This window comes from Zootoca vivipara, chromosome 7 (assembly GCF_963506605.1).
Source record: "Zootoca vivipara chromosome 7, rZooViv1.1, whole genome shotgun sequence".
NCBI classification, from domain to species: Eukaryota; Metazoa; Chordata; class Lepidosauria; order Squamata; family Lacertidae; genus Zootoca; species Zootoca vivipara.
Genome location: NC_083282.1, coordinates 5,596,670 through 5,616,812, shown reverse-complemented (window position 1 = coordinate 5,616,812; position 20,143 = coordinate 5,596,670). Strand labels below are relative to the sequence as shown.

The 20,143-nt window shown below is 43.2% G+C and overlaps 2 protein-coding genes across 4 annotated transcripts in view; one reads left to right on the top strand and one right to left on the bottom strand.

Annotated features, from left to right (window-relative positions):
- Positions 1 to 6,794: 6,794 nt before the first annotated feature.
- Positions 6,795 to 18,125, top strand: PRDX6 (peroxiredoxin 6). The gene is made up of 5 exons (XM_035122065.2): positions 6,795 to 6,956; positions 9,800 to 9,956; positions 14,387 to 14,533; positions 15,484 to 15,630; positions 17,331 to 18,125. Exons 1-5 carry the CDS (start codon positions 6,865 to 6,867, stop codon positions 17,457 to 17,459), a joined length of 672 nt encoding a protein of 223 aa, XP_034977956.2. The 5' UTR covers positions 6,795 to 6,864; the 3' UTR covers positions 17,460 to 18,125.
- ANKRD45 (ankyrin repeat domain 45) overlaps positions 10,833 to 20,143 on the bottom strand; it is a 29,008-nt gene continuing 19,697 nt past the window's right edge. For 2 of the 3 annotated variants that reach the window (XM_060276602.1, XM_060276601.1), the window contains exons 6-7: positions 12,874 to 12,915; positions 10,833 to 11,746 (exon numbers count right to left, since the gene is read on the bottom strand). In XM_060276602.1, the coding sequence (XP_060132585.1) occupies positions 11,736 to 11,746; positions 12,874 to 12,915 (53 nt within the window). In that variant the 3' untranslated portion in view covers positions 10,833 to 11,735. The remainder of the gene's footprint in view (positions 11,747 to 12,873; positions 12,916 to 20,143) is intronic. The other variant, XM_060276603.1, reaches the window with a different exon arrangement.

Here is a 20,143-nt window from a genome sequence, read left to right as displayed (position 1 = left end):
AGAGAAGATTGATGTTGTTTGCATTTTAGACATGGGCGTACCCAGGGGGGGGGCAGGGGGCAGCTTCCCCCCCCCCCGAAGCTAAAAAGGAAGAGAGAGAAAAGACAGCTCACGGTGCGCACTTTTGTCCTTCTCGGTTCGGTACGCAATCTTGCCGCAGCGGGCACCAGGGGCGTAGCCAGGATCAAAACTAGGGGGGGGCAATCCATGGTCGTTCAGGGGCGGGGCCACAAAGTGGGAACGTGGGCGGGGCTACAGAGCCAGCTGGTCTGACGACATCGTGGCAGCAGCGGCGGCAGCGGCCACCTTGTGCTTCTGGGGCTGGCAGCGGCAGCAGCTACCCTGCTTGGCTGGAGAGGACGGGAGGGTCGGGGAGGCGAGAGGGGGTGACAGGGCGGGCGAGGGCGAGGCAAGGCACGGCCGCAGTCACGACGGCTCCGAGGCGTTGCTGCATATCAGCATAATATTTCAACCATGCCGTGGGTTCAAGCCCCACCTTGGGGGGAAAATCCTGCATTGCAGGGGGTTGGACTAGATGACCCTTGTGGTCCCTTCCAACTACAATTCTATGATTCCATTGATATATTGCCATATCATATGCATCATTCTGCTTTCTTGAATTGTCCTACTCCTAGACATAGCAGCCAACTCCTAGAGGCCTAGGTGCCTCCCCCCCCCAATTACTGATAAATACTGTATTTTAAAGAGTCATTCCCCCATGTTGATGGGCTTTCTATGTGGTGCTTATCTGCCCCCCCCCCCCAGTATTTTATTGAGGATGGAAGAGGGAGGAAAGGAAGGAAGAAATAGAGAGAGGGATAACTCACATTTGTGGGTGCCTCTGGGTGACGCTGTGATGCTAGAACTCTGCAGCAAGAGGAAGATACTGGTACACCTGTACAGGAGCCTTGTAAGCAGCTTTCTCTCTGCTTGATTTACAGCAGGCACGTCCAACAGGTAGATTGTGATCTACCAGTAGATCACTGGATGTCTGTGGTAGATCACTGCTAGATCACTGGCACCCCTAAAAAAAGCTCACCCAAAATTTTCCTCCTCCCTAAAAAAAGCTGAACTATGACCTGAAGCCCTAAATGAAAATGGGCCTCCCTCCCTCCTAAAAGAAGCTCAACAAGTTTGACCTAAACCCAAAAAAACAGGGCTTCCCTTCCTTAAAAAAACTCAACAGCTTTGATCTGAACCCCCCAAAAGGGGGTAGATCACTCCCAGTTTTTAAGTGAGTAGATCAGAGTCTCTTGGGAGGTGGCCACCCCTGATTTAAAGTATACAGATGCAGGAGGAGGGGCAGACGAACACCACTGCTTTTTATAAACATCACTGTGTCTGTCAAAGCTACAGCCCCCCCTTTCTTATTCACTTCCTTTTAGCCTTGCAGGGCCACCTTAGTCAAACTGAATCCTCTGCACCCTCATTAAATCGCCAATAGAACTGTTAATGCAATCCCTGAATGCTCATTAACAACTCCCATTGAAGAACAATAGGGTGAAGTGGTCAGCTATCGAATATTGCCTGGGGATATCTGCTCCATTGTCTTAACTGCTTAACTACTGGTAGCCACTTTGCTTTATTTATTTGATGTGTTTTTGTTACAGCTGTGTGTCCCCCCCCCCCAGCAAGCGGAGACTTAGCTGCTCTTGCTAAAGCAAAGCCCTTTCCACTTCAGTTTTTGGAGGGGAAAAGTGCTGGTTATGGTCTGTAAAATACATTAATTTTTTGCTTCTAGGGGGGCAGCTGCCCCCTCCTGCCCCCCTGCCTACGCCCATGACGCTGCAGAAGTGAGCGGGAGGAGGAAGAGGAGGAGGGTGCACGCCTACCATTGGCACACACTTTTTTCCCAGCCAATGGGGGTGGGGCGTGGCTTGTCTCCCCCCCCCCAGTTTTGATCCTGGGTACGCCCATGATTTTAGATGAGAACTGTACCTCATGTTTTGATGGTGTTTCCTACTTGGCAGGGGGTTGGACTGGATGGCCCTTGTGGTCTCTTCCAACTCTCCGATTCTATGATTCTAATCTGTACTTCTCATCAAACCATTATGTGAGCCCAAACACAACAATCCTCTGAGATCTACATTTCTTTGAATTTTACAATGGTAGTTCTACAATTGAACAGCCCACCTACAAAAATACTTATGTTAGGGGGTAGTGTTCTGAAAAAAAAACACATACTTTAGTGAAAACAGAATACCAAAAAAAGGCATTCTGTAATGGGGAAATTTGCTTGCAGAACAGTCAAAATGGCATGCAAAAATGTGTATTTCAGAAGAAATTTGCATTGAAATGCTGGTGAATTTTCACAATACCATAGCTGCCAAGTTTTCCCTTTTCTCGCGAGGAAGCCTATTCAGCATAAGGGAAAATCCCTTTAAAAAGGGGATAACTTGGCAGCTATGCTTAAAAAGAAAGAGAAAATTCCAGGACTGCTATAGACAGGAGAACTGAATTTAAAACTGGAAAAACAAGAAACTGAAACTGACAGATATGGGGTTTTTTCCTTAATAAAAACTTAGTTGGTCTTTAAGGTGCTACTGGATTTCTGTATTTTAGAATTTCTGTTTTTTTGGAAGCCGCCCAGAGTGGCTGGGGGAACCCGGCCAGATGGGCGGGGTATAAATAATAAATTATTATTATTATATATTACTGAAGGAATTTTTTTTTTTGCTGCGACTCAGACCAGCATAACTCTGCACATGGTTAGAGAAAGGTCCAGCATTCTGCAGGAGCTCTGGGCCTGACACCTTGCTCAAATTACATTATTCCCTGCAGGTCTACCTAGTCCAGCTTTCTTTCTGCAGCCTAACAAACCTAGTTCCATTAAAGGGCACGAGGGGAGAGAGATTCTGCAGTGCGATTCATTAGGCGAGCCGCAGGTGTCTACTTGCAGGCACAGGTCAGCAGGCTGAGCAAACACCAGGCTGTGCTCTGAATGGGAGGCATGGGACAGCTCCCCCCCCCACTATGCACCACACCCTTGCCACCCCCACAAACAAAGAACCTCGGATTCCACACCAGGGTGGAGTCCTCGGGTGTGGAAGACTTAAAATAAGCAACAAAGCCACCTCGGCTGGCAACAGAGCAAGCCAGGTGCTGGAGCCACTGGTGGAGGAAGAGGAGTGCGGGGGGGGGGGACGGTGCCCCCCCACTGGGCGCCACGCCCCCGGACGCGCACCAGACCCACCCCCTGCTCTCCGCCCCCACCCCGTGCCAGACCATGAAGCTCCGCCACTGGCTGGGTGGAGCTGGACAGAAGATCAATGCCTTGAATGGCGTTAGTGCGTTTAGGGAGCTGGCTTTGTTTTTTCATTATTTTTTATTTAGTTTTGCTTACATCCACCTAAACACATACAGATAAAACATGAACCTTAATCCCAGATCCCCAAATACAAAAACAAGATAAACAATCCAATACAGCTGTTCTGCCGAGCTTGACTTCCCCTCTACAATCGTTTTGGTTTTAGTTGTTCAATTCTAGGTTATGCGCTTTTCCCGATCTATAGCATTTTTCCTTATATGATCATTTCTTTTACGTGTACAGTTACTTTCTAGTAGTAGGTATTACATCGTTCCTGTAAGTGTATTTGTCATTTTACAGTGCCTCTTGAGATAATCCCAAAATTTGATCCAATCCTTCTGAGTCTTTTGATCTTTTTGTTCCCTTATTCTACCAGTTAACATAGCCAATTCTACATATTCCGTCAATTTACCGCGCCAATCCTCTACAGATGGAATCTCTGATGTTTTCCACCTTTGTGCTAGGAGTATCCTGGCTGCAGTGGTGGCATACATAAATATTTTTACATCTTTTTTAATCTCATTTCCTATTAGACACAACAAAAATAATTCCGGTTTTTTCGGAAATGTGTACCTCAGTATTTTTTTAATCTCATTATATATTGTCTCCCAGTAAAGTTTCACTTTTTTACAAAGCCACCACATGTGATATGTATCGCCATTTTCCTCCTTGCATTTCCAGCAGATCTTATTTTTGGTCTTATAAATCTTTGCAAGTTTGACTGGAGTCAAATGCCAGCGATACATCATCTTCATGATGTTCTCCTTGAGAACCGTGCACGCGGTAAATTTCAAATTTTGGTTCCATAGTTTTAACCATAAATCTATTTCAATATTATGACCTGGATCCATGGCCCATTTGATCATGGCATCTTTGGTTGCCTCATCTTTGGTGTTCCATTCTAAAATAAGATCATACAATTTAGATAAAAGCTTCTTATTTCCCTCCACTACCTCCATTTGAAATTTTGATTTACTAATGCCAAAGCCAATTTTCCTGTTGTCTTCTGCTGGCTTTGGGCTAGCTGAGGGAACCTGGAGATACTGTAATTGTAAAAACAGACTTTTTATTCTCACTCTCCTAGAATTAAAAGTCCATTTTTAAACTGATCGCCGGCCTCCCTCAGTTAGCACAAAGCCAGAGATGATTATTTGTTGTAATTTCTGTATGAGTTAATACCTTATTATCCCTTTGGAGTTGTACTTTATCTTTGTACTTTTGTCCTTCCAAGCTATGGTTTACAGTTTTGATTCTTTGGGGTGTGCCCCCCCTTTTTGTTAAGTTTGCATTTTTTTGTTAAATTCTGACTAAACATCAGGAATAACTTTTTGACAGCAAGACAGAATCCTTGGGGAGGTGATGGATTCTCCTGCCTTGGATGTTTTAAAGCAGAGGTTGGATGGCCATCTGTCAAGTTGAGATTCCTGCATTGTAGGGGGTTGGACTTGATGATCCTTGGAAATCTCTCTTCCAACTCTACAATTCTGTGAATTACTCTAGTACTTCATAGAAATTTTATGGCTATAAATTTGAACAGGACTCAGTAAGGTTTCTTTGTGTGTGAAGCTCAATTGAAGTTAGTGGTAGAAACACATTTCTTTTTAAACACTGTTTAGCAGTGTAGCTGATTAATTCATCTAAAATTCCTAGTCGGGGGGAATAGCTGTGTTTGGAAGGCCATTGTGAGAATGGGGGGTTGGTTACACCCCCAGCCTTAAGTGGCATGGTGAAAAGTGCCAATCACTGGACTCTTCCATAGCCCTCCTATTATTTTTGCGTCGGCAACTACATGGGCAGAGATAAATTTCCTCTGAATGTGGAGGTTTTTGTGATCAGCAGGCATTAATGCAGGGTCAGCAAACTTTTTCAGCAGGGGGCCGGTCCACTGTCCCTCAGACCTTGTGGGGGGCCGGACTATATTTTGAAAAAAAATATGAACAAATTTCTATGCCCCACAAATAACCCAGAGCTGCATTTTAAATAAAAGCACACATTCTACTCATGTAAAAACATCAGGCAGGCCCCACAAATAACCCAGAGATGCATTTTAAATAAAAGGACACAGTCTACTCATGTAAAAATATGCTGATCCCCGGACCGTTCTGCGGGCCGGATTTAGAAGGCGATTGGGCTGCATCCGGCCCCCGGGCCTTAGTTTGGAGACCCCTGCATTAATGTATTCCAAGGGCTGTACAGTGTAGTTCTTTTTAATACGTATAAAGTGGATTATTTGGGGGAGGGTGTCAAAAGTAGAGTGAGATGCCTCTTTGCAATTTTGTTAAGTCCTTACTCTCCCCAATTGTCCAAATGTCCAAAAAGAGAGGAAGAAGAGATAAACAAGAAGGCTTTAAGAAGGATAAGACGCAATCCTAAAGAGAGATCCTACCAATTTGCTTTGAAATCCATATTCGTGACCAAACATGTGCACAATTAATCCCCCATTTTTGCATGCAATCATTTTCATTTTATTTTTTGGCAGTCCAGCAACAAGCCTGTCTTCTCATAAGTTTATATCCCACAGAATTCAGGAGCACTTGTCCTCATCCCCCCCCCCCCGGGTTTTGTAAGTTCCCTCCTCTTAAATTAATTTGCAGGCCGTCTTTCCAGAAATAAAACCACGCTCTAGGCAGCGAACCCATGCAGTGATCATGGGTTCCATAATCACTGCAGATGGTGACAGCAGTCACGAAATTAAAAGACGCCTGCTTCTTGGGAGAAAAGCAATGACAAACCTAGACAGCATCTTAAAAAGAAGAGACATAACCTTGCCGACAAAGGTCCATATAGTTAACGCTATGGTTTTCCCAGTAGTGATGTATGGAAGTGAGAGCTGGACCATAATGAAGGCTGATCGCCGAAGAATTGATGCTTTTGAGAATTTTTGCTCTTGAGAGTCCCACTGCAAGAAGATCAAACCTATCCATTCTGAAGGAAATCAGCCCTGAGTGCTCACTGGAAGGACAGATCATGAAGCTGAGGCTCCAATACTTTGACCATCTCATGAGAAGAGAAGACTCTATGGAAAAGACCCTGATGTTGGGAAAGGAGAAGGGGACGACAGAGGACGAGATGGTTGGACAGTGTTCTCGAAGCTACGAACATGAGTTTGACCAAGCTGCCTGGGGTCACGAAGAGTTGGACACGACTAAACGACTAAACAACAACAGGCGGCGAAAAGATTTGCGTCGTTACAAAAGTCGTCACAAACCACGCAGGTAAAACACATCAAAAAGTGCATTAACAAAACAGAGCTACAGTACTTCCTCTATAAATCGTAACATGAGATCTAAAAATAAAGGTACACTCCCCTTACCCCCCCCCCGAAAAAAAATCAATTACAGCAACTTAGTCATTTATTTGATGCTGCTGCTTTTGATCTTAATTTGGGCCAGCGCAGTCTGCTGCCCCCGGAGTCCGGACAGAAAGCGGCGCGTTCTGCGCAGCTGCGCCGCCCCGCCCCTTTCCCGCCCCCTCGGCTTCTGCGCTTCGCCCTCGCCTCGGTTCTGCCTCGCGCGCGCCGGACGTAGCTGAGCCGCCGACTCGCCGCTGCTGCTGCCATGCCGGGCCTGCTGCTGGGGGACGAGGCGCCCAACTTCCAAGCCGACACCACGCATGGCCCTCTCCGCTTCCACGAGTTCCTGGGAAACTCGTGAGTACGAGGGCTGCTACCGAATAGCTGCTGCTGCTGCTGCTGCTGCTGCTGCCGCTGCCGCTGCCGCCGCCGCCGCTGCGCAAGGGCTGAGCTCCCGTGGCTTGCGCTGCGCAGCTCCCCGGTCTCTGCTTCGCGAGGGGGCTCCGCTTTGCGCCCCCCACCCCCGTGCAAGGGCCCGAAGGGGTTGGAGGGCCCGCGCCATGAGGAAACGCCGTAGGGCGCAGCCGTGGGTCAAAGCCTGCGCACGTGGCTGCTCCCTCCCCAGATAGTTCTGGTTCTGGGTGCTGTAGTTGCGATGCCGCAGAGCTGCGGTTCTCAGCACCCTCGGACTACAGTTCCCAGGATTCTTTGGGCAGGAAGCACCGCACTTAAACGTGTTTTAATGACCCCCCCTTCTTCTCTTTTCTGCAACCTGCTGCCTTGTGGGAAGGACCCCAGCAGCGGGAGGCTGGCAAAGAAGACAAGTCTGCTTCTTCAGCTGTTAAAACAAAACAAAAAAATTCCTTCCAGTAGCATCTTAGAGACCAACTAAGTTTGTCGTTGGTATGACATGCACACTTCTTCAGATACCACGAAAGCTCATACCAATGACAAACTTAGTTGGTCTCCTAAGTGCTGGAAGGAATTTTTAAATTTTGTTTTGACTACATCAGACCAACACCGCTACTTACCTGTAACTCTTCAGCTGTTGCCTCTCTCCCCCCACCATCCCCACCCCAAACGCCTTCTTGGGGAATATCCCAATGGCTTAAGTTTCTTCTGTCACTCTTTTGCATTTTTCTTAATGCATTCTGATTTTAGTGTATGCTGCCTTGAAAGAATTAATATCCTAAGAGGTGGGGTACAAATAGTTGTTTACTTACTACATAAAGTGAAGGAAGTGGAGCCAACCTTTGGCTTAGTGTGAGGGCTTCTGAAAGGAGGGCTTGGAAGGTGCTCTGCTCATTCCTGCAGCTTTTTGCTACTACACTGCACTAAACTAAGCCAGGGTTTGGCTTGGTGTGTCCTCCAAACCAGGACTCATAGTTAACTGTTCTTTGAGACCTTTAGCATTGGTCTTATTCCTTTCACAGTGCCTCCATACCCAATGACTGTAAGAAGATAAGTGAGATTCCAGTGCTGTATTTGAATTGCAATACATGAGTGGCATTTCAAAAATGTTACCCATCGATGGTATGTTAAGCACTGCAATACAATCCTGTGGCATAGTCATGGAGCACACTATTTGGTCTTAAATATGCTAAATAGTCCTTAGGATTCCGTAAAGTGCTTATGATTTGGGCAGGTTTCCATCTACTGTATATTTTTCCAAACTCCTTGTTCACTTTAAACTTGATATGGTAGGCAAGAGAAATTATGCAGTGGTCCTTAAAAATTCAGGAAATATATACAAATAGTATCTATACTGCACTAATACAAAAAAGCACAAAAAGTTTACATACACATACCATATTTCAAATAGCAGCAATAGGCTTCTTGCTCATAATTGAAATAAAAATATGCTGCACTCAGTTTTATCTCTTTAGTTCAAATGTGTTCTTATTCAGTTGTACTAGAGATCACACAGTGACTTTGGAAAAGTACCCCCACCACTGCTAAAAGCAAGCTTGAGAACATTCTGTGCTGGAGCTTTCTCATGTGGGCAGCAAACAACAGAGACAGCTATTTTAAAAGATGCAGAAATATGAATGTTTCCAAATTCATTGTTTAACTTGTATATCTTAAATTGCCTTGCTAACTGACTCAGTAAATATTTGCTTTCTTTATAGTTGAACACAGCAGTTCCAGAGTTTAAACAATAAAATTCATCTCCAAGGCAGTATGCTGACATGCAGTTGTGATAGTCAGGAGAGCAAAGGGTAAAGTTATGGTGCTTGACACCACTTATTGAGGCTTAGTGTAATGTTTGACTAGAGAATGAACCTTTGCAACAGGAAGGTGTTGGCCAAAATGGCCTGGCAGAAGATGTTACTTGGCTACAGGGCAAATAAAATGCTTACTATATCCACTGAAGTCTAGAGAAGAGTTATGAATGGGCTGCATAATTCACTTTTTAATTTGGCTGTTGCATGCTCTGCAGTAATTCTAAACCACCTGTCAGGGCAATATTGTTGTAAAATGCATGTTGAAACCAAACCTGATATTTCAAGGTTCCAAAGTATACCTAACCGACTCCTAGAGTTTCCTCTGCTTCTAGTATAACAGGAAGGTGCTTCTCTTCTCCCATGGCTAAGGCCTACGTGTTAAGACTTACTGACCCATCCCGAAGCAACTTTCTCAGTAGTTTACAGTGAGGTTTTCACCCATAGCAGTAATGTGCTTAGCTGCCTAAAATGACAATGCCAGTACTTATTGAAATTGTCTGTACTATACAATTTGAGATTAAGCATTGCTGACTCAGGATACCTTACCAAACAGGAGCTGTCATTTTAATCAAAGAATGTTGGCAGGCTGTGTACTATTGTGGAAAGCTATGGTGTATGATGCTCACCTAAAGACTTACAACAGCAGGGAGACCAGTTCTGAGGGGCGGAGGTAGTATTAGCCATCAGTGGAGTGTCAACTGTGTGATGCTTCAGTTCAGAAGGTCATGGAAACATGGAGACTGAAAACTCCAATGAAGAATGAAACTCTTGCTGCTGCTGCTGAAGGGAATGGATGTCAAAATAAAGATAACAAAAAGAGAGCAGGGAGTCCAAAAAAATGAAATTTGCTTAATTTTAACACAAAAAGAAACTTGAATTGTTCGGTCTGATTAGGAGGTCTTAAATAAGCTTTGCACGACTTGGTTTCAGTGTTACCCTACCCATCAAGACAATGCCATGTTGCTTTTCTTTCAGATGGGGCATCCTGTTCTCTCATCCACGAGATTTTACTCCAGTGTGCACGACAGAGCTTGGCAGAGCAGCAAAGCTGGCACCAGAGTTTGCAAAGCGTAACATTAAAATGATAGCCCTCTCTATTGATGATGTCAAAGACCATCTCTGTTGGAGCAAGGTATTATGGAGATAAATAATAGCACCAATCAACTGAAGAAGGGTAGGACTCGCAGGCTTGGCTCACACAAGGACTTACACACCCCACCCTCCCATCCTCCTCCGAAGTATATCTGAGAAGAAGAGAAGCTTCTGCTTCAGTTTAACCAGAGTTTAGCATTACTACGGAACCCTAAATGGTGGTTGAACCAAACTATGGCCTTTTGAAACAAACCAGGTTCATAAACCATGATTTGAAATTGATTTGTTTCCACTAATCGTAATTAAGAATAACGGCAGTTTGTTTCTGTTTGGATGATGTGACAAGCTGCCGTTAATGTAAGTTGGAAGTAAAAGCTCCCAAAATCCTGGCAGATGTGCCAGAGTGTATTGCTAAATGTAGAGGCAATATTGTATCAAAAGTATATCAAACACTAAAGCTATTATATGCTGCTATACTAATAACTTTGATAACTTGCAGTCCCTGATCTTTATAAAACGGATTAGATTAGTCCTCTTAGTGATGTTGATGCATGCTAGAGCTCCACAAGGCATCTAGGCTCTAAAGTGGACACGGAACCTCAGATTAAATCTGCACTGTGTTCCAAAACTGGGTGCCATGATTAGGAGAAGTAAGTAATTGGTGTGTTGGGAGGCTCCAGCTAATGTGCCTGTTTGAGCATGTAACTGAAATAATTTGCATTACATTTTCATGAGTAGGGTGAATGAATTTTTTATTCTCTAGTAATCTATGAATACTATTCTATAGTATAAATTGTTGCTCTTCTGTTTGAAACCAATCTCAATACACTATGTTTGGACTTTACTGTGGAATTGAAAACAATTAACAGTGGGTTTGTTTTGAATTTTTTTGCATATTGCTTTTTATGAAAAGAAAACTTTATTGAGATTCAAATTAAAATGAACACACATATAAACTCACATACACAAAACTTTCAGCTTAAATTGACTTTGAGGAATTAACTGCCCTTTTACTTAGAAGGCTCCATCTCCCTCAATTTGTGATGTGTAAAATAATTAAAATCTAGCCACAAATATACCAGGAAGTGTCCCTTGCCAAGTTGCCAATACGCTCTTTTAAAATGCCAACTAGCTGGTATTGCCACCCTGTCAAACCAGTCAGTTGTCTGAGAATACAAGGGAAAGGCTGTTGTGAAGCCATATTATGTGGTGGAGAGAGTTATTTCAGGACAGAACACTTTGTTAGGCAAAGTTGCTCTCCTTCCAAGGCTCTGCTTGACACTTTCTCTAGATAATGAAGTACATATAAAGCAAATGCAAAATAAGATTGTATAAACTTGAGAATATATTTTATTAGGGTTTGGAACTGTTCTACTGGACCCAACGCAGTAATAGCAAATTGAATATTGCTCCCAATACATGGCAGTTATATTTAAAATGGAAGTGTGTCATTTCACTAGTTGTCAAAGGTGAAAACGAATTCTAGTCTGTTAAAAAGAAATCATAGCAGTATCATGACTCCTTTATTAGGTTCAACTTAAAAGCCAAAGTAGTGAGGAAGTATTTGAAAGCTTATTTGTGACTAGTTGGTCTTAGTAAAACAAAAAGCAAGCGTTTCTCTAGAGAGTATGGACATCTGGTGGCTGAATGATAGGATATAAGGAGAAAAATTAAAGTTAAGTCACATTTTATATCTGAAAAAGAAGAATGAACAAAGGTTGCCTGTCTTCAGAAGACATTGTAGCTAGGTGAATAGTAGCATTTGTGTTGAGACTTCAGTTGAACATCAAGATGCCATCTCTGTTGACTGGAAAACTTTTTAATGTTCTGCTGAGGAAAAAAATGCATATATATTAGTTTTGCGTAGAATTGATTTTCATAGAAAGGTTAACACTTGGAAATGAAGCCTTTGCTTCATTTGCACTCCATGCTGACTGCAAGACTGACTCTAGATCAGGGGTTAGCAAACTTTTTCAGCAGGGGGCCGGCCCACTGTCCCTCAGACCTTGTGGGGGGGCAGGACTATATTTTGGGGAAAAAATATGAATGAATTCCTCTGCCCCACAAATAACCCAGAGATGCATTTTAAATAAAAGCACACTTTCTACTCATGTAAAAGCACCAGGCAGGCCCCACAAATAACCAAGAGATGCATTTTAAATAAAAGGACACATTCTACTCATGTAAAAACATGCTGATCCCTGGACCGTCCGCGGGCCAGATTTAGAAGGTGATTGGGTCGCATCCGGCCCCCGGGCCCTTAGTTTGGGGACCCCCTGCTCTAGATTGACTGCAAGGTTCTCTAGAACATATCCCTTAAGTTCACTTGCAGATCACTAGTGTGTACTGGGAACTCGCAGGATACCTCAAAGGAGTTACTCAAATCAAAGGTTCTTCTTTTGGTGTGTGTCTTAAATCTTCCACTTTAAGGTTTATGCATAAGGTTCAGGCAAATGGGGGGGAAGCAGTATTAGATTATTCTAAATAATATATACCAGTAGTATGTTACACTTTTAGGCCTGTTGATGATGATGATTAAACTTCTTAGTCACTTCATTGTCATATCTTTGCCAATAATTTCTTGGTCATAACTTTGCTAGTGCCTTCTCTGCCAGTTCCCTCCACTCTTTATGTGTGACATGCTTTATGGCTTAGTTCCTTAGTGCAACTGCACTCAGCTTGTGGCCCTTCTCCCATGCAGCCTGTGAGTCAGCCTGCACTCTCACTTGAGAGGATGCTTATAGAATCTTGCATAACATTTGAAAAAAGTTTTAACCGTTTGTGCACCGCTACAGTTTCTGTAGTGGTAAACACGCTGCTATCACCAAAGCCCTCTTGAGTACTTCTTACAAACATTAGCAACTTACTGTCAAATACTTACGGTACTGTTGGGCTGAGTGAGATTGATCATCATGATTATTATCCGTGACTCTAGTTGTAGTTTAAGTGTCACTTACCTGAAGGAGTTCCCATTTTTTTGTTGGTGGATTCTTGCACACCTGCATAAACAAAGAAATATTTTAGCCCTGTCCTCAAACAGGCGAATAATGTGTGCTTTGCTTGAGTGACATACCTAATTTATAAGTTACCATGCATAGGGTTAGGCTCAATGTCTCATATAATTCAATGGAACTTGCATGTAAGGCCTAGCTCTCACTGAGATTTAGGTAAGCCTGTGCTTGGGCTGTAGACCACTTCAGATTTCAGGGACAGCTTCACTTGACTGAGGTTTCAATCCTATACAGGCTTAAAACCTGGTAAAAAGTGCAATTAAACTGAATGGAACAGGGTGGATTTGATTTAAATCAATCTGATTTAAATCACTAGTCAGTAAGGCTTGATTTAAATCATAGTTTTCTACATAAAGACTAATCCTTGCTGGTACAACTTTAATATGTTAGTAGATGAAGATTTTTAGAATAACAACTTTTCATATTAGTTTTTTTATCCCCAGTTTAATAGGTTAATCATTCATACTGTATTTGGACAACTTTTCTGTTGTACTTAGGAAGGAGAAAAATAATCATTACATTAATAATAACAAATTAAATAGATTTATTCAACTGAAACAATAACATTACAGCATATGTTATTTGTTTAAACAAACATCCATGTTTGTTAACTAATTTGGCTAAACAAAAACAAAATATATATATTTTAAGAAACTTAGACTGTCAGCCCAGCCTACACATGAAAAACTTAAATACTGTCCACTCCAAACAATCAGAAAAATGTTGTTTCTATTCTATTCTATTCACTGAACTTCTGGAAACTTAGCACTGAAGGGGTTGATTCTGTATTCATAGGTTTGTAGAACAATAGGATTAAGGTCTTTTTCTCAACTCTGTTCATGTTATAACATTTTTGCTGTGAAGAAGAGGCATGTGATCTCTGCTGAGTCAAATTCAGTTTTGAGAACTGCAAAAGTAAACCAAGCATCTGTGATAATATCTTGTAAGCAGAGAAACTGCCCAATAATCTTACAAAAACCTCTGGAAGAGCATGACATTGTGAATGGATTAATGGAATTTATTTACCAAAAAAATTAAACATATACAACCGTATTCTACATAATTAAAAAAAAACTAATCTTTATTTCATGATGGAATAACCTTTGGATGGTAATATATTTTCCTCAAAAAGCATTTTATTTAAAAAAAAATCCGATTTAAATAAAAAAAATCCGATTTTTTTTTTAATTTTTATTTTTAAAATCATTGATTTTTATCCACCCTGGAATGGAACCAAACAGATCTGCATAGGTTTGAACTGTGAATTTCTCTGTAAAGAAAATGCTGTTTAAACACAGAAGACTAGTTTGTTGGCAAGAAGCCTTGAACCCCTCTTCCTGGAGTGCTTTTTAAAGATACTGCTATATACCAGGAATAAGAGTCATGTGAATACCACTTGTCGTCTTTCCTATGTTCTTTTGTACCAGTGACACAACGCTAACAATTTTCTCTCCTGTAGGACATCAATGCCTACAATGGAGATGAGGCCAAAGAGCAGCTCCCCTTTCCCATAATTGCCGACTCAAAACGGGAGCTTGCAGTCCAGCTGGGCATGCTAGACCCAGATGAGAGAGACAAGGATGGTATGCCTCTGACTGCCCGTGTGGTAAGTATTGAGTGTCTCTAACACTGCAGGCTGCAACTAGCTTTTCATTCTTTGTATTGTGGGATGGACAAACTTGTAGCCTCCAAGGGCCACGTGTGATGATGGGTGGGTCCTTAGGAACCTAAGAAGACCCTGCTGGATAAGGCTAGTGACCCACCTAGTCCAGTATCCTGTTCCCACAGTGAGCAACGAGATGCCCGCAGGAAGGCTGGAAGCAAGACCCGAGTGCAACAGCCCTCTCTCCTTGGGGGCCGGAAGCCAGTTGATGTGGCTGGCAGTGCCTTGGGCTGTTAATTCAAACACATGCTCATGCACATATACACTCATATTCATTCTCATTAACTCATACTTTCTCACACCAACAGCTGGACATCAGGTATAGACTGTTTTGGGGCAGCGAAACTGATTGGGTTTGGAACACTGGAGAATGATTTAATCCCCACCCCCCACCCCGGCAATGTTCCCATCTGGAAAAAAATGTTGGTGGGGTCATAGCCACACCATTTTCTGCTTTTTTAGAATTGACAGTCACTTTGTGACTGACACTCACCAAAGTACTTTCTCAAAATTCCAGAGTTACCCAAAAAGATGGGCGATCCTTTTCTAGGGTATTATTGTTCCTTTCTTTTAGACCAGTTAACTTGTTGGGGAGAAGCTGCTAACCTTCAGAGATATTCAAAATTCTTTTGAAACCTTTCAGTTCTACCAGTAAATAATTTTTATCACTTTTGCCAGTTTAGGACTACAAATTCAGGGCAGAAATATTACAGTCAGATCACTGTATGCCAGAAGTAAGATGAGAACACTTGCTGTAAAGTAGTCCTTTCTAATACAGACAGCCATAGTTCCAAAATATTTTTGGAAAGGAGTGAATGTGAGGGATGAGCTGTAAAAGAATAGCTCATCTGGCATGATTTTCAGGTTCTCATTCTGTGGCTTTGCTTTTATAGGTATTCATCTTTGGCCCGGACAAGAAACTCAAGCTCTCTATCCTCTACCCAGCAACCACTGGCAGAAACTTTGATGAGATTCTAAGAGTGGTCGATTCCCTACAGCTAACAGCTGCTAAGAAGGTTGCTACCCCAGTTGATTGGAAGGTAACTATACTTTATTAACATTAAATTCTGAAGTTTCCTCACGCTGTCAGATAGTAGTACCCTGCTACATATGTGAGTCTAAATTCAGCTTCTGTCTTCTGGGAAGGGGAAGTTGCATCCAGTTCAATTAGGATAAACTAACTAGGGAACAGTGCAGGAAGCTTGAATATGTTGTTACTTTTATTCAGTTAGCTAGAGCAACTTACCCCGGGAGTCCCAATGACACCATTATTATTGACCTAAATAATTTGCTGAAGGAGGGCCACTTACTCCTTTTGGTTTATGAAAAGATCAGCAGATATGCCTCTGAAAGCTTCAATTGAGTCACCAAGGCCTTGTCTTTAGTGACCAGATAGTGGGTCTTTTGAACCCTGCTGCTCTATTTCCTCTTTTGGCTCTTGATCCATATTCCACTATCCCTGTGGCTGTGGCTGTAAATTACAGTTTGTGATTTACAGTGTCAGCATAAGCTGTTCAAACGAACAGTTTAATAACTGAATTTGATCAATTTCCAACTGGGGGTTCTGGGAATATATAGATTTTATTACTTGTACATTATGAAAATGTGGTATTGAACATGATTTACAGCACAATCTTATGCAGGTTTACTCAGAAGTGCATTGTATTGAGTTAAATAGTGACAACACCCAGGTAAGCGTGCCTAGGAATGCAGCTTGGTTTATTCACTACATTTATATACCTCCTTTCTACCAAGGCATTAAAGCTGGTTCACATAGTTTAAATTGTACAGCGCTTTTAGTGGCTTCACAGAAAGACAGTATATAATGCAGTACAAAAAATGAAAGAAAGATGAAACTGTCTCTGGCCATTGGCATATGGTCTTTTGCCTTCCCTTATGGCACATAGATACTTAAATAACATCCTTTTAAAAGACCAACTTTGCCTTGAACTGATGGTGTGTGCGTGATTTTCTCATTGCTTGACTGAAATTGGCTCCTGCATTTGTGCAACCTTATACAGCTGGCATTTACATGCAGTACCATATTGGCCCAAATATAAGCCACACTTTCCCACCAAATCCCAATACATAAAAGTTAAAGTGTGGCTTATATTCACAACCTTATGATATTGCTGCTAAAACAGCTGCCCAGGAGGGCCATCTGGGGTGTGGGACAACAGTGCGTCGCCCGCCCACAACTCCCAAGCCTCCCCTGACCTGTGAAAACAAAGGGGGAAGGGGGGGAAGGCTGCCGGCAAAGCGGTGCTGCTCCCCCACCCCCAGAAGCAGCCTGAGAGCGTGGGCAATGGCACGCTGCCCGCCCGTGACTCCTAGACCGGCTTGGGGAGGTAGTGTCAGGAGGCAGTAGTGTTGGGAGGCGTGCGTGCAGCACCCCCATTCAGGATGGTAGAGCCGGGAGCGGGCCACACCCGCAAATAAGCCTTGAATTTTAAAGGTGCGGCTTATTTGTGGGTGCGGCTTATATTTGGGCCAATATGATATGTAGGGTTTGTCTGTTTGTATATTGCATATGCATTGTGGAATATCCATGTGGGAAACTGAATATATATTCCAACTTCAGTGAAAACTTCTATGTAAGAGGATCTGTGTGTTTTTCACAAATGCAATAAGCTTCAACAGACTGAAGGTTCTAGTCTTCACTGGCAGAACTGGAGGATCTGCAGCTCTCTTAAGTATGGCACTTCTTACTAAAAGTCTCCCCTCCTTCTTTCCTCATGAGCCTGGGGACCAGGTCATGGTGATTCCAAGTGTATCAGAAGAAGAAGCTGACAAGCTCTTTCCAGGAGGAGTTTGCACCAAAGAACTTCCATCAGGAAAGAAATACCTTCGTTACACCCCTCAGCCTTAAGAGCAACTGTGAAGAGAGATCGAACAAACCAGAATGCTGATCACAGGGGCTCTGTAGGACAAGCTGCATTAACTATCTTGTGTGGAAGTAGACTTGCCAAGCACACAATATCTAGACTATATAGACCATCTTTTTTTATTATTTAGCAGAGTGACTGAATGGGCTTATAGTCCCAGCTAGTCATCACGGGGTTGTTCTGTTCAGACATGTGATCAGTTGTCATGGGTTTATTTTAAATGAATAATCAATTTTCTGTTCTTTATCCATGTGTAAACACACTTTTCGGATAACAGATTATTTCTTTGTCACTGAAAATTTTAGTAAGTGGGCAAACAATCTCTCGTGCTGCTATGTGCAGAAAATCTCAAAATAAAACTGTTCAGCTAACCACTGTACAGTCTGTGGGGTCAAATGAGGTAGGGTTCTTGAGCACAGTTCACTAGAAATGATTGTGACTAGATGGTTTGCACAGCTGAAGCTTGTTGCAGTTTTCCTGGGCCTTTATTTCAAGTTAATCTGTTCTACTAATCAAATGCCTAATCTGGAAAGGCTTGTATTAACCACCTAGTCTGTATTGGATACATTGGGTAGATGACTAGGCCAAAAAGACTTCCAACCTTTTTTTGTTCCTCTTATTCAGGAAATAAAGCTAGCTATTAAAATGTGTTGTCTGCTATCCACTAATTCTTTAATATATAAAATCATGCATTTTTGAAATACAAATTGTGCAGCATAAAGGTAAAGGGACCCCTGACCATTAGGTCCAGTCGTGACCGACTTTGGGGTTGCGCGCTCATCTCGCATTATTGGCCGAGGGAGCCGGCGTAAAGCTTCCAGGTCATGTGGCCAGCATGACAAAGCCGCTTCTGGCAAACCAGAGCAGCACATGGAAACGCCGTTTACCTTCCCGCTGTAGCGGTTCCTATTTATCTCCTTGCATTTTGACGTGCTTTCGAACTGCTAGGTTGGCAGGAGCTGGGACCAAGCAACGGGAGCTCACCCCGTCACAGGGATTCGAACCGCCGACCTTCCGATCAGCAAGCCCTAGGCTCAGTGGTTTAACCACAGCGCCACCTGGGTCATACAAGGTCTCTATTCAGATTAGCTAATATAAATTGGGAATCCCCCTCAAATAATCTGTTTAGGCCTAACTAGAATAACAATGCTAGAATGGAAACATGACTGTAGAGCAGGGTGATGAACCTGTGGCCCTCCACTATGTTCCTGGACTCCCATCAGTCCCAGTCATCCTGGCCAAAGAGAACTGTAGTCTATCAACATATGGAAGGCCACAGGTTAGGTAGCCAGAGGTTTCTATAAAATATTGATAAACATGCCCCTCATCATAATGGGCCACTGTCATACTCCACCAGTTGTTGTTTTTTCATTCTGCTGGCATCTATTTATGGGAAACAGAGGTTTTCAACCTTTTTGAGTCCACAGCTCCCTTGACCAACTACATTCTGCAGCTCCCCTGTGAGGAAAAGTGCTCTGAGCCTCAGAAGCCCACTTATGTCACTCGTTGCTTGCAGAGCTGGCAGCCCCTCGCCCCTTTTTGAATGCCCTCCCTTGTGGAGTGTTCCCTCAGCCCCCTCTCCTTGGGAGTCCTCCAGGCAGCTACTTCCACTGCCCCACAGGGACCTGCAAAGAGGATGCCCCCAGCCTTGGCCCAATGGAGACTAGCCAAAGGTAAATAAATATGCCCATTCCCAACAGCAAGGGCTGGTGGGCTGGCTGGCCTCCCTCACCCACTTGCTTGCTTACTCTGAGACCACCTCAGCTCCTGGGAACTAGCACCCCCTGGCCAAGCACCAGAGGCACCATTCACCTGGGGAGCTTGTAGCCAGGGCTGCTGCAACAAACAATCACACAAGCTTGGGAAAAGTTATCTTAAATTTTGCAGCAAAGAGTGACATTGCTTTGGGTACAAGTTGGCTTGCAACAATTTCGGAGCTAGCAGCATCACCAAAACCACTTTCCATACCTGTTTTGGCACTGAAAATTTCATGAACCCTGGGGGTTCAAGTGCCATATTTAGTATTAGCAGTGCCTGTGTTTCCTATTAGGGCCTAAATAGCTGTGACATGACGTATCTATTGTAAGATTTCCTGATCTTTGATCAGAGTAGCACTGCTGAAAGAGTGTTGTTTAAACCAGGCATCCCCAAACTTCGGCCCTCCAGATGTTTTGGACTACAATTCCCATCATCCCTGACCACTGGTCTTAGCTAGGGATCATGGGAGTTGTAGACCAAAACATCTGGAGGGCCACAGTTTGGGGATGCCTGAACTTTTCCCCTTCTTCGGTTTCCCTTGGTTCGCGAACGCCTTGCGACTCAAACGTTTTGGTTCCGGTTTGTGAATGTTCTTTGGAACCCAAATTGACTGCAGGAAGCTCAGCTTGGTTTTCAGATGTTTTTTGAAATCGAATGGACTTCCGAAACGGATTCCGTTTGAGAATCAAGGTACTATTCTAAATAAATAGTGGTTTTGGTCTCTCCAAGAAAGGAAAACTTTGCGCTATGGCTTTTTAAAAAAATGAATTGTTAGAACACCTGCATTTTGTAAACTTCATCTTGAAGTTTGAATGCATTATTTGGTCTTGCTTTCAGTCACACTGACCCTACGCTGCTGTTACCAGCAAAGAGTGCTTTCAACTCTAAAGAGCAGGCATAGGCAACCTTG

Excerpts from the sequence above, each read along its gene's own strand:
- PRDX6 (XM_035122065.2), top strand. The coding sequence starts at position 6,865 with ATGCCGGGCCTGCTGCTGGGGGACGAGGCGCCCAACTTCCAAGCCGAC. Across the intron at positions 9,957-14,386 it reads ACCATCTCTGTTGGAGCAAG|GACATCAATGCCTACAATGG; the intron begins GTATTATGGAGA and ends TCTCTCCTGTAG. Across the intron at positions 15,631-17,330 it reads CTACCCCAGTTGATTGGAAG|CCTGGGGACCAGGTCATGGT; the intron begins GTAACTATACTT and ends TTTCCTCATGAG.